This window comes from Triturus cristatus, chromosome 3_1 (assembly GCF_964204655.1).
Source record: "Triturus cristatus chromosome 3_1, aTriCri1.1, whole genome shotgun sequence".
In the NCBI taxonomy this organism is placed as follows: domain Eukaryota; kingdom Metazoa; phylum Chordata; class Amphibia; order Caudata; family Salamandridae; genus Triturus; species Triturus cristatus.
This window is the reverse complement of record NC_140583.1, coordinates 872,700,794-872,714,547: the sequence shown is the minus strand read 5'-3', so window position 1 is coordinate 872,714,547 and position 13,754 is coordinate 872,700,794. Positions and strand designations below refer to the sequence as shown.

Below are 13,754 nucleotides of genomic sequence, written 5' to 3'. Positions count from 1 at the left end.
TAACCTTTATGCTAAAAGACTGAGAAGGCAGCAGCAAGTCTACATAAATTGAGGACCTGAGACAGGGCGGAGGCCACTGTTTAAAAATTATAAGTTAGAATCAGGAAACAGTACCTCTCAATTGTTGATGAATGAACTTCCAAGCAGAGGCGTAGCGACTTTGGTGACTTCAAAATCAAATTGGTGGCAATAAGGCATGATGACGGGGGCCTCAGAGAGTGGGCCCAGCCCAGCCTCAAGCGGCCGTGAATGGACCCACCCTTGGCCCGGGCTTTGCCCGCAAGAGCCCTGCGCTGCGGCAATCAGTTGACGCCTTTGTGCGTCCGCTGGCCCAGAGGCTCCTCCTCCCTCCAATAAGCAGAGGCGTACGCCCACCCCAGCACAGCAGAGCAGCAGAGTCGGGCCACAATCCATCCCCACCAGGTGAGCAGAGCAGCAGAGCCAGGCCACACACAATAAATCCCCCACTAGGTGAGGAGTCGTTGTCATATTAGTCTATACATTTATCATTTATCTCGAAATGTCTAAAAGTAGTCAAGTCCTCTAAGCCTCCTTATTTAATTGCCAAAAATGTGTAATCATATTTTTCATGCATATTACAATAGTTACTTGCAACCTCACAATAAAAATGTATTCATTCATGTATTTCAATACCAAAACGCTTGCACCAATGTTATTGGTCTATTGTGTCCTAAAAAGTACCATTTGTCACTAATGTTCCAAAGAATCTACAGGGGAGTTCACCCAGCAACCTTGCAGACCAGTCTGTAAATCATTTCAACATTCCCCAGTTTTCTTGGCACAACGTATTTTAAAATTCCGAATTTGTCATTGTTTTTCCCGTATTCCTTGAGAAGAACTTTATCTAGCCTTTAGTGAATTAATGTTCAGATCCAATCTAATTTTTATCCATGGTATTGCACAATAGTATGTTTTAGTGCACAAGGTGCCGGCAAATGTCCCCTGACATTGGACCTCTGTCTTGAAGCGCAACAAATGTGACAAGATAAATACATAATTTAAAGGCATCTTTATTTATTATTTGGACTTTTGCGATCCACCAAAAATCGGGTCGCGAGACACAATTTGGAAAACACTGATCTAGTTGAATTGATTAATCGCCTTACCCAGTGAGTCAATAGTTACAACGTTTTTGATCCTTTGTTTCGTTCTGTTGATTACACGGTAGCGTTCTCTCCCCCTTAGGGCACACAATTGTCCGTATCTAGGGAAACTGAATTGTAACTCTGACATCACACTGCATTCCTTCATAATGGTTGCTACCGAGAGTTATCACGTAAAAGAGTATTACATATACAACTTACCTCCTTGTCCTTAATAAAATTCACATTTTAAATTTGTCGGCTATGAAAATGTTAACTTTAAATGAGATTTGAACAGATATTACAACACTAAACTACGAACATTTAAAAAACAATACGTTTTACGTGACCTTTCTTAGATATTTAGTCCTATTAAGGAACGAAATCGTAAGGCGTTGCATTTCCATGAGAAACTATGCTCAGCATAATTTCGAAAGGTTTCCACAAATTATAACACGCTTCTGTAGGAGATGTTAAAATCAAAGCAAAATCGAGTCTCCCTCTCTTCTGCTTAAAATAGTAAAATTCTAGATTTTTTTTGCTCCGTTCAAATCGCAACTTTCTCAAAACATAACTGGTACAAATACATCTCTTACGTAAGACGCTCTGTATCCAAAACATTTTTATTCCTGAAGACTGCGCGTGGGCGGGGTCGTCTGCTGAGTGACGTTCAAACCACAGTCAGGCAATACGTCCCTTGTGTAGACTACCCTATATGGTTCAGATTAAGAGACACTTATTTTGCCTGATCCTAACATGGACGTCACTCCGACATTTGACCACGCCTCCTCTCACGACCGCCTCCTCAGCCAGTGACAGGTGCCTGTATCGCGAGAAGACACGAGAGGCAGCTGGTAGCAGAGGAGCAACAGCAGAAAGTGAGGGGTCGGACAGGACCCCCAGAGCCGCCGCTGCCATGGCGGCTCTGCTCCCTGGGGACAAGAGAGCCACTGCCGCCCAGCTCAAAGCAGAGCTCACACGGGGCGATTCGGGCTCCGCTGCGCGGCGGCTTCGGGAGCTACTGGACTCTCTGCTGGGCGCTGGGCGGCCGCCGGCTGCGGGACAGGAGGACGTGTTGGAGTGGTGCCGCTGTCTTCTAGCTGGTGGAGATAGTTTCGAGGTGTTCTGCCAGAGCGTGAGAGCCTACGACAGTGCTGCGCTCTGCGGCCTGGTCTGGACCGCCAACTTTGTGGCGTACCGGTGCCGGACTTGCGGTATCTCTCCCTGCATGTCCCTGTGCGCAGAGTGCTTCCACCAGGGCGAGCATGCAGGACACGACTTCAACATGTTCCGCAGCCAGGCAGGAGGCGCCTGTGACTGCGGAGACAGCAACGTCATGCGGGAGAGTGGGTGAGTGTCTACAGTCTAGCATTGTGCAGAATAGCATAGAGTTTGCTCACTTGCCGGCCAACACGTCCTCCACACACCTGCGCTACCACCTTCTGCCTTTATTTGGCAGTCCTATACCCTTTAGTGACAGCCTCTCCTGTTTGGCAGTGACTGCTTACAATGCTACCCCATCCCTACGTGCCAACACTCCCCTCCCTCCGTGTTCCAGCCGCTGCGTGTCAACTCCATGCTGGGGAGTGCCAGCACACCCTACACTTGTGCGCCTACACTCTCAGCGTGACAACACTGTCATACGACCCACCAGCCCTTCTGCAACTGCCTGCCATGCATGTGCCCCTGTCATCCTTCCTTTGCTTTCTGTGCGCTTGTATCCTATTGTATCTAGTCTCTCCCTGCACTTCACCACCACAAGCTTCCTGCTGCAGGGGTGTGGAATTTTATAAAATATAGACCTGTCCAAGTGATGGAATGCTTCCGAAATCTACTCGTCCCGTTAAAAAAAAAAAAAAAAACGATTTCCTTTTGGTGTCATGCAGAGAGAAGACACATTTAGGCTGCATTCCCATTATATAAGCGTTTTGGTAACAGCGTCTCTTATTGTGCCTTGGCTGATTTTCTATCGGGGTTTGGATTGCAGCTTGTTTCTAATTTTGCCACCTTTCTTCAAATCTGTTTAGACCCCGGTCATGAGCTGAGCAGAATTTAATTCCAAAATGGAATTCTGTTCAATCATGAGTGAGCCTTTGTTCACAGACCTGGATATACTGGGTTTGAGAACAACGGATACAATTTTTCCGGACAAAAACATCTTGCTGGTAAAATCAGTTTGGAAACCGGCTGCATTACAACGTGGTGGACCCTTTTTCCTGCCCCACCAAACCCTCAGAAATGTAAAACTGAAAGCATGTAATGTTGCCCCCTGCCTGACTAAAGTCTCTTCTGCCAGCCCTGTTAGCATCCTCGCCCCACTGCAGCCCACCCATGTTTATGACCTACCCAGAGCAAGGGATATAGGTTAACGATAATACTGAAAGAGAAGGGAATATGAATTCTGGTAAAACCAGGCCGCAGGTTGAGCCCCCATTCCATTACTATAAATAGGTAATTGCACAGTACTGATGGAGTGTTAGACTTGGTTCTGGTTTTTAAGGGTGCGGATTTACCACCGCATTAGTTCTGCCTCTGTGCCAACTCTTATTCTCAAGTGTGTAGGGGAGCAGGAAGTGGTTGTTCCAAGGTTGGAATGCCCCGTAAGTGTATGCAAAACCACAAACTTACATGTGCAATGGTACTCAAAAACCCCTCTCCAATTTCTTTCCACAATGTAAACGATTGGAAATCTACTCCTGAACTTTTTCATGTTAGAGAATCAGGGGTTAAGGAAAGTAAATGTGCAGTTGCTCACCAGAGTTTCGCATGAGCAGATAAACGTGTGCATATTTGCTCATGTCAAAATGGATATTAAAAAAGTTTGCTAGGCCTACATATATATAAACTCTTGTGAATGTTTGAAGTTTTAAATATGCACTAATGCCAGGACATATACTTAAGTAACTTTTTAAAAGGCTTTGAAAAAAAATTGGCGTGCATCAGACATGTTTTACTAAATGATGACCCAGTGAAATGGTAAAGTTGCACAATAGTTTAGCAAAACATTTTTTCAAGTTGCAATTTTGTTTACACTTTTTATTTTCAAAACAATGATCGTTCTTGTTTTCACGCTTCTGTATAATAAAATAGTAAATTTTATATGATCAGTGCGACATCTAGGAGCTTTATAAATAGCTTTAAATTGTTAAATTTGTTAACATGTATACATGTTTTTGCACGAGAACAACTGGCAAGATGGTGTTATCGCATTTCCTTGGAATGCTCACCTTAATAGTAATGGCTTTTTTATTAATGAAGCAAACGCAAAGATGATGGACCGAGCGCGGAATCAGTCCTGCCAACTTAGGGCGAACAAACTAAACACAAAGAGATGATAGACAGAGCGCTGATACTCTTCAGACACTCGCCCCCAGTTTACAGGGTATGCCCAGACGTGGGTCCCTTGCTCCTTTTGCCACTGGATTCAAACTAGCCTAGCTGATATGGGGTGTTACCCCGAAACCGGTCCCAGGATGCTTGTTTCAGGTCCAGGAAAGACATGGCTTGACAGTTCGGGCGGGACTGTTTCCATAAGGAACAGGGTCAAGACTGATTTGCATATGGCTGGGTCTGAACTAGGGTGGCGAAGTGAGCTAAAGAAGGATGATGGATTCAACCTAGATCTGTGACTGCGGGTATGTGTCTGAAAAGTTTCAAGGCTCCGTCCATAATCTCCTTGTTTGTTTTGTATTAATGATTCATATATACAGGTTAGAACAATTTATGCATATGTATACACATCTCGCCTTAGTGGCAGGCATTTTTTTGGGGGGGGAGTTTTATATAGCGTGAACTAGACCCGAAGGTATCGGAGCGCTTTACATGAGCACTAATTGCATTCCTCTTTCACAGATCACACTGTGGTAGCATAAACTGACAGCCAAAGGGTTTGTGTTGCAATGGGTTGGACCTAGTTTTCCAGTGGGCAAAATAAATGTGAACGTGTGTCCTTGGCCCCAAACAATGCCTCCTGGGGGTCAGGAGGTAGGAATACCACACCCCTGCACCCAGTGACATCCAAATCCAGCATGCCAGGCCAGCTTCGTTATACGGTTACAACTCCACCCAGTGCTTTTAATGAGCCAGTACTCACAGGTACTGATCTTATTTTAATGCCTTTAAGTACCGGCACTTCTCCAGCTCCAAAGAGAGTACCCGTACTCATGACGCAGATGTTGAGAATACTACCTTCACGCTGAGTTTGACAGAGCAATTCCCGTTCAGGGCCTGCTTTGTCAGTCACATCACACTGTCTTTACATTTGTGCACACACTGGAATCCAGGCAACCAGCTGACAGCTGGAATAAAGGACGCCACGGAAAGTAAGGAGTTAATTAGGATGTGTTTTATCCTGGGTGAGCCTTTTGTGGTAGTGTTTGACTGCTTTTGTATGCGTTTATGTGTATATGAAAGAGGAAGAGAGAGAATCTGGACACTTGTAGAGGGTATTTTGAGGGAAGTGTGTGGATTGCTTTTTAGGTGCATGTGTACTAGTGTATAGGTGTGTGACTCGCGAGAATGTGAGTATTGAGCCAAATGCAAATAAATAATAACAGCGTCTCATCAAGAAGCTGCAACTAGTTAAACAAGTATTGGCGATGCCATTCGGTGTGGCCCTCGCTAAGCTGGTGCAACCGTTAATTCAAACAAGCATTGGCATAGCCAATAGGTCTCGCCTGTGGGACCTTATAAGTGTTTAGTTATCCAGCACAATATACTTGGTGCAACAACATCAAGTGTTGCATGGCAAAACACTTATAAGGTCCCAAAGGCGAGACCTATTGGCTATGCCAATGCTTGTTTACTCTGTCAATGTTTTTTGTTTCCACCAATTTCTCTTTACTGCTACAAAAATAAATAGAGGCTATATCTATAAAGTGAACAGCTACAGAGTACCGTGGCTTTATCCAAGGAACTGTACAGACTGAGGCAGCATGTACTCACCATACAAAACGGCCATCAGTCTACTAACTGGCAAACAAGGAGGGGGTGAACACAGAGGATAGTATGCCAACAAAACCACCCACCTAGGTGACAATGCACCATCGCCTTACAAAGAGGATGTATACACTTAAAAACATCATCACATTTCTGCTCTTGGTCTCGGTGCTTTTATAGGAATAAAACAAACATACAAAACAAACAAAAAAGATTTGTGATTGTTATATTTCACAGGGGCTGTTGGCTTTTGCCAACAGGAATTCAGTGAAATCTTCAATGTGTGGCACGATGTTGAGGGCTGGGGCCTGGGAAATGACACCAACAGGCCTTGATATTAGAAGAGAAGAAGATGGCACGATAACACTTCACTTAAGGAAGCAAAAAGTAACCTCGGGTTAGTAGATGGGAATCATACACCTGCATGAATAAAAATATTTAAACTAACTATTTGAGCTGGCGGGTGAAATTGGTGAACACTGCAAAAAGTGAAAGCAATGCAATCACGTTCCAGTTGGCGCTGAAAGCATTGCAGAGGTGCGCGCCGGCAAACACGTGAGTGATGCGCGTGCAGCACCGCCAAAAGTGAAAGCAATGCAATCATGCTCCAGTTGGCGCTGAAAGCTGGCAGCTGTGCATGTTCACGCTCGTGTGAACGCAAGCGTTTGGCCAGCGCTGGTAGCACTTTGAAATCCCATATACTAAAGTCTTGCCTGAGACAGCGCATGCGCTGGCTCAGGCGAGACCTAAAAAGGATATTGTAATCATATGACAAAAAAGGAAACATGCTTCCAATATGTGGTGACCATAAGCTAGCAATAATACATTTAAATACAAAAACGGGTTTATCTTTGCATATCACTTAACAGTAGCGGTGCTCCCTATCAGTCAGGGGACTTAGAATTGGTTTAGGACCAGTTTTCAGATTTAATACACAGCACACAAAAGTATGATTCTTAATAGCGCAAAGAAATGCTACTATTGACCCTTAATTTCTGTGACCTGATGACCTATTTTAAGCGCGCGCAACAGCTGGAAAAAATGGATAAAAAGTGGAAAGAAAAAAGCATTGCCATAGTAAAGTATTGGCCCACCAGTCTGATATTGAAGTGCACTTTTTAAGGCCAATCTGCCCATGTAATCGGGGAAAAAAAGCTCACAATGCTATATGTTGTGGTGAGTGGAGCAGAATGTGAATGATGGTTGAACAGACCTGTGGATGAAGAGGTTTGAGTAATAGCCCCTCTACATATGTATGTATTTTTATCTATGTATGTAGTTTGATTTCTTAAGGCACATGAGATAACTAAAGGTGTCTCTGACCAGGCCTAAAAATGAAAAGGGGTTAGCTGGGGTTCATTTTCAGGCAGGAGCTAAAGAAGAACAAATCTGTGACCTTTTTTGCTATTATTATAGTTTTCTGTTGTCTTGAGTTAGGGTGATAGAGGATTAGGGGCCTGCATATGTGTGTGTGTGTTGGCGGAGAATAAGGCGCAGAGGTGGCAACAAATGGAATCTGGCACGGCTGCATTAATAGGGATCAGTAGGCTATAAGGTAAGGATCTTGTGCTCTGTATTGTACAAATCTCTAAGATGAGCAATGGATGTATTTGGTATTTTTTCCAAGACATATCCAGCTAGCAGAGATACTTGCAGATTCCGTCCATTGTATCCAATAAGATATTTTCTTAGGCTGTCTGTTCTCTGGACAACGCACCCGTGTTAAATCATTAACCTGAAAAAAATGCATTTTGTGGGTTGTGGGCTGAGATTCCTTCCATGCCATGAGACAGCACAACCCAGTCAGTCTTGGTTATTTGAGACCTCCAACATATTTCCATGTGTTATGTAGTATACCTAAAACCAGGACCCTAGAAGGTCGGTGGGTTCAAGGAGAAGGTGGTAGATGTATGTATTTTATAGTGTGGCTGCAGGAATGCATGACTAGTAATATAGTGGTCAAAGAATGTGATGGTATCTTGAGGCAGAACGAAGCTCAGGTAATAAATCGTTTAGGGTGATAACAACTAATTAGGATGTAAGAAGGTGAGATTAAAGATATTGCTACACATCTGCCTTTGTGTCTGACTGCACCACTTCTGGGCTGGCGTATATAGAGCTCATAAAGAGGGATAGATGAGATGTTTGATATTCCCCTTCAAATTGTAAAAACATTTGTCATTGACTGGTTTTCATCACTCTTTTTTTTTTTTTTTTTTTTTTTTTTTTTTGAAAACCTTTATTGACATTTCAAGCAATTACACATATGGGCCTACAACCCCCGGGGCCGGCCGCTAAACAATCAGAATAACAGAAAGCAGGTCTATCACAGTCAGTACCTCGGGGAGCAAAATTTCGACACTAGCATACTCCCAGTCTCTGAACAGCCCAGATAGGAGACCAGGATAATAAAGGTTTACATTTTATAATAGAAAAGGATGGCAGGATCAGGTGCCAAACAGTTTCCCAGCAGCGAAAAATGGCAGGCAGAACGATGAACGTAAACAATACACAGCAGTCTATCTAAGCAATGGCGCTGAAACAGTAAGTTCAGGATGTGGAGGAATGACACGGCCATTTGCGCCTGCAACCCCCTGCCCCAAGGCCCAGGAAACTCCACGGAAATTATGGCACTCCGGAAACAGCAGTGATTAACAACAAAGGAGTACTACCATACTGATCCCAGAAAAAGACAAAGAAGAGTAAGAGAAGAAAAGGAGGCCATAGAAAAAGGAGGTGAAAGACTAAAGGAACCCCCCCCCAACCCCCCACCCTGCACCTCTGCAGATGAGTACGGCCCCCCCCCCCCCCAGCAGTGTGCCTGTCGCCCCGGAACCAGACCCGAAATATAGAAGAAGTGGGAAAGGAGCCCCCACCAGACGGGGGGGCAGAGAGAGTATTAATAAACTGGAGGAGGGCCTGCAAAACACGCCCCCGGTTTCTCCCTCCCGCACCACACGGTTTCCCATAAAGCATACAATAAAGAACACAAAATCGACCCTGTCAAAGAGGAGTAAGGAGCATTACGCACTTGGTACATTAACAATTATGCCATGAGAGCACACAACTCCCGAGCCCGCCCGCCTAGTAGGTGACCACCTCGGAAGGGTCAGCATCATCCTTGGCCACTCTTTGCAAACCCACCCATGCATTCCCCTCGTCCCAGTGCCATGTCCAATGTTACCAGGAAGAGAAGTGTCCAATAAAACTCAGGAAGCGACACACACAGGTAGGGTAAAGGGCTCTGAAGATCAACACAGTCAGCTCTAGGGAGGATCGTCTTTCCCGATGCCGAGCCAGGATTTACACTGCACACCAGGCCCAGGAAGGCGGAATCAGCCAGGGCGGGCGACCGTTGCTTGGACGTTGCCTGGGTCGTCGGAGACCGCGCACGGGACAAGGCCACCCCCCCCCACTCAGGTCCGAAACCTCCGGAACAGACCAAATCCACAGCCAGCTGATCGCACGTTAATATACTGTCCGGAGAGTCCAGGTGTGCACTATTCACAGGGGCGGCCACGACACTGTCCCCCCGTGCGCGGCGTGAGAAGTCCCAGTGTACCTGGGGATAGGCAGGCGGCAACTGTTCCGACGCTGATGTCACTCCATCGAGCTTGCTCCCCAACACCCAGGCTCCGTGAATCAGGGTGGAGTGAAGGGCACCGAGAGCCTCGAGAAGGTCACCGTACCCCAGTACAGCTCCCGGCGCCCGCTCCGCTACGCTCCTCAGAGTCACACCCTCCCAATCCTGCTGCAACCCAGTGTACAGGATGGTGGACTCTGGCATACCAAAATGGCCGCTGGGTAGGTCCATCCCAGATCGGGACCGGGGCTCAGACACAAGCGCCTCGGGTTCCATGGCACTGGTAACTGGGTTCTGAGGGCAGGCAAGCAATGTGTCCGGTGTGTGGTCACGGGCCACAGTCGTCCCCACCACGGACCAGCGCCCGCGAAAATCCGGGAGCAGCCCGCAAGAATCGGGACAAGTTACGGGCTGCGTCCGGGCAGCTCACCGGCGAAGGCTGAAGCAATCACCGGAGAGTCCTGTAGTTGCCACCTCAGGCACGCACTCGTTCAGCTACGCTTAGTGGTAGGAGCGACCACGGCGAAGCGCAGTCCGACATTCGCACCACTCCGGCAGTCCGACCCCACCCAGTCACCAAAGGCCGTTGTTGTTGCACTGCCGCCCGGCCACGGCGTTCACTCGAGATCCTGGCTCCGGGGCTGCACAGGCCGCAAACTTCAGACGGACATTTCTCCGGCGGTACCGCTGCCAGAAACTTCGGGGTCACACGGCCAGTTGCCGCTCGCGTTCACCAACACGGGTAGATAGCGCAGGCTAAGGATCTCGTGCAGGATATCTGTGCGGGGTGCGGAGGTTCACGGAGCCGGGAGCCTACGCTGCCGTCCCGGTCGCCATCTTGGCTCCTCCCCCCGTTTTCATCACTCTTTAAAAAAAAAAAAAAAAAAAAAAAAAAGAAAAGAACTAACACAATTCACACTCATCACTGCATCTCCTCTGCTCCACTCACCCGTTGCCGACCCAATATAGCACAGTGCTTGTCCATTTACACAACAATGGCCCAAATGAATCTACTATACTACCAACACCCCACAGTGCTTAGATCATATAATGGTGGCCTACAACAATATGCAGGGCTAACATCACCCACAGCGTTGACCAATGTACACAGTTTTAAATTTGTCTAAGTCGTTCTGAGGATTATTTCGCACGGTCTGATCTGGCCAGTCCATGTAAATAGAATAGGCTGCACTAATATGCCCACAGCGTATAACGGACAATGAAGATGAACCCTTTAAATGAGCATCTCTTGAAAATGATCGTGCTGAAGGGGAGTTGCCCAGTACTGCACAAATACTGTTTGTGGTTACCTGGCTAAAAAGGGGAAAAAACAGTAGTATGTGAGTGTGCATGTTAAAGCTGCTGTGTTGGAGATCCCCCTTCATTCTCCTTCCATGTAGTAACGTTATGTATTGTATTTACATTGTGCTTACTACACCTGACGAGGCATTGAAGTGCTTTTTCGGTGAGTAGCACGCTACTCCGGAACCCATAAAGGATTAGTGGTGAATTAGTATAGTGAGAGTAATTTGAGTGGTGGATATGTTAGTCAGTAATTTAGATTGAGAAGGATAGTGGAGGGATAGAAGAAAGAAAAATGGTTTGAATTTATATAGTGCTTGCTACCCCTGATGGGCGTTGAAGCGTTTTTTTGGTGATTAGCATGTTACTTCGGAACCCATAAAGGATAAGTGGGGAATTAGTATTGTGAAAATATGAAAGTAATTTGAGTGGTGGACATGTTAGTCTGTTATATAGATTGAAAAGGATAGTGGAGGGATAGAAGGGAAGGATTTGTTTTTATTATTAGTAGGTTTGGGTTGAGTAAAAGGGAGGAGGAGGGGGGGAAAAGTCAGAGGGTATAAAAAGGCTTGTTTTGTGGGATCGGAATAGTAAAAAGAGGTATGAGATGATGCAAGGAGGGGTAGAGTAGGGAAGAGTCTCAAAAGGGTTAATTTGGGGAGCATAATAGTGGTATGGGGTTTAGGATGAATGAGCAAATTGAGGTAATGGATATATTGATTGAGGTATAGGGTGAGAAATAAGCTAGTGCATTGAAATGAGTAGTAGAAAGAGGTTTGAGATGAGTTAGAGTTGGGCTAGAGGATATATTGAGAGCGATATAAGGTGAACAATAGGGTAGTGCTTTGGATATGCTGAATTAGAAGAAAAGTAATAGATAAGTAAAAGAAATGTATAGATCCAAAAGAAATAAATATATGGATCCATAAATACATGGAAGGTATATAGATGCATAAAGGAAGGTTGTATATGTAGACGAAAGTTGCATTAAATAAACTTTGGCTTTCAAGTGTTGTTGTACTTTAAATTATTTTATATATATATATATTTGTAGATCAATGGTGAAGCAATTGTAGATATGATTTACTTATTTATGCAGTCACTTATATACATGTTAAAAACAGAATAATGTAACTATCAGTAATATGTACATTTGTTAAGCAGAACTATTGTGTGTGTATATGTATATATGTGTGTGTATATATTTTAAACATAAGTATTCTATACATTTATACAAAGCAATACACATATATAGAGATACATATTTTTTTGTACAAATAAATGCTTATATACAAAGAGATATGCTGTATATTTCTATCTGTTTGCATATAGTGATTATATGGGGTAGAGCCAATTCTTGATTAGTTTTCTGAAGATAAGGTGGTTATCCGTGAATCTTATGTTGGGGGTAAAGATTTCCATAGTTTGGCTGCTTGAACAGAGAATGATGTGCCACCCATTGTTTTTTTTTCTTGTATCTTGGGATTTTGAAGCGAGGTGCCACTCTAGAGCGGAGGTTCCTTTGAATGTGTGTCGTGATTTTATTCCTGATGATGAGCGGTCCCGTTCCATGTATTGCTTTGTGGGTGATACAAAGCAGCTTGAATGTGGATCTTCTGAAAACCGGTAACCAATGCAGGACTTTCAAGACAGGGTAGATGTAGTCTTGCAGTTTTATATGTAAGAGTAGTCTGGCAACCGAGTTCTGAATCCGTGGTAGTCTTTTCATGGTTGTTAAAGGTGATCCATGGTAGAAGCTCTTGGCATAATAGAGTTTGGACAAAACAAGGGAGATGGTAGCCTGGACCGTGTGTGGAAATCCCAAAAGGGGAAAGATTAGTCGCAGAGTTTTTATAGTAACAAATCTTGATCTAGCTAGTTTGTCCACTTGGGCATTCATCAATAGCTTGGAGTCCATGGTCATTGCGAAGTTTCTTACTCACTTCGATATTTTAGGTGGTGTTCCAGGATTGTCAGGCCACATGGCGAGTGGGTCATAATGTTTCCAATTGCCACACATGAGTATTTCCGTTTTGGAAGCATTCACTTTGAGATGTCTCCCTGTCATCCATTGATCCACAGCTCTGAGACAACAGCAAATTGGCGAGATTCCAGTGTGTTGGGGCATTGCAGTTGAGGGAGTATTTGCGTGTCATCTGCGTAGTTATAACACATGAGGTGAAACTGATTGATCAGAGCCGGCAATGACTTCATGTAGATGTTGAAAAGCATGGGCGATATTATAGAGCCTTGAGGGACCCCTGCTTTTGTGAAGTTCGGTTTGGACGTGAAAGGTGGGGTATGGATGGCATTAGTTCTGTTGCAAAGGTAGGACGCAATCCCGTCTAGAGCAGTCCCCTCTATACCTGCTTCGTGGAGTCTTTGTATCAAAGTGTCATGGTCAACTGTATCAAAGTCGGCTGAGAGGTCCAAGAGAAGTAGCGCAGCAACCTGGTTGCAGTCAACTGTGTTCTTCAGATCATCCCAGATGGCAAGGAGGGCATATTCTGTGCCTGTTCCTGAACGGAATCCCGTTTGGAAGTCTGAAAGTATGGCATTCTCTTCAATGAATTGTGACATCTGGGCATAAGCTGGTCTTTCTATCAGTTTGCCCAGAAAGGGCCAATTTGAAATCGGTCTGTAGTTGTCAGGGTTCAGCTGGTCCAAGTTTGTTTTCTTCAGTAATGGGCATATGTCTGATATTTTGAATTCTTCTGGAAATATTCCGGTGGTTAAGGAGTTGTTGATGATTATCCTTACTCGAGTGGCAGCAGAGGTTGTTAGAAGAATTGCCTTGAAGGTTTGTGGTGAACGCGGGTCAAAAGGGC

The 13,754-nt window shown here is 45.0% G+C and overlaps 1 protein-coding gene across 7 annotated transcripts in view; it reads left to right on the top strand.

Moving 5' to 3' along the window:
* Positions 1-1,919: 1,919 nt before the first annotated feature.
* Positions 1,920-13,754, top strand: part of UBR3 (ubiquitin protein ligase E3 component n-recognin 3) — a 2,077,978-nt gene continuing 2,066,143 nt past the window's right edge. For 4 of the 7 annotated variants that reach the window (XM_085645338.1, XM_085645337.1, XM_085645336.1 and 1 more), the window contains exon 1: positions 1,920-2,453. In XM_085645338.1, coding sequence (XP_085501464.1) covers positions 2,020-2,453 — 434 coding nt within the window. In that variant the 5' untranslated portion in view covers positions 1,920-2,019. The remainder of the gene's footprint in view (positions 2,454-13,754) is intronic. The other 3 variants (XM_085645339.1, XM_085645340.1, XM_085645335.1) reach the window with 2 other exon arrangements.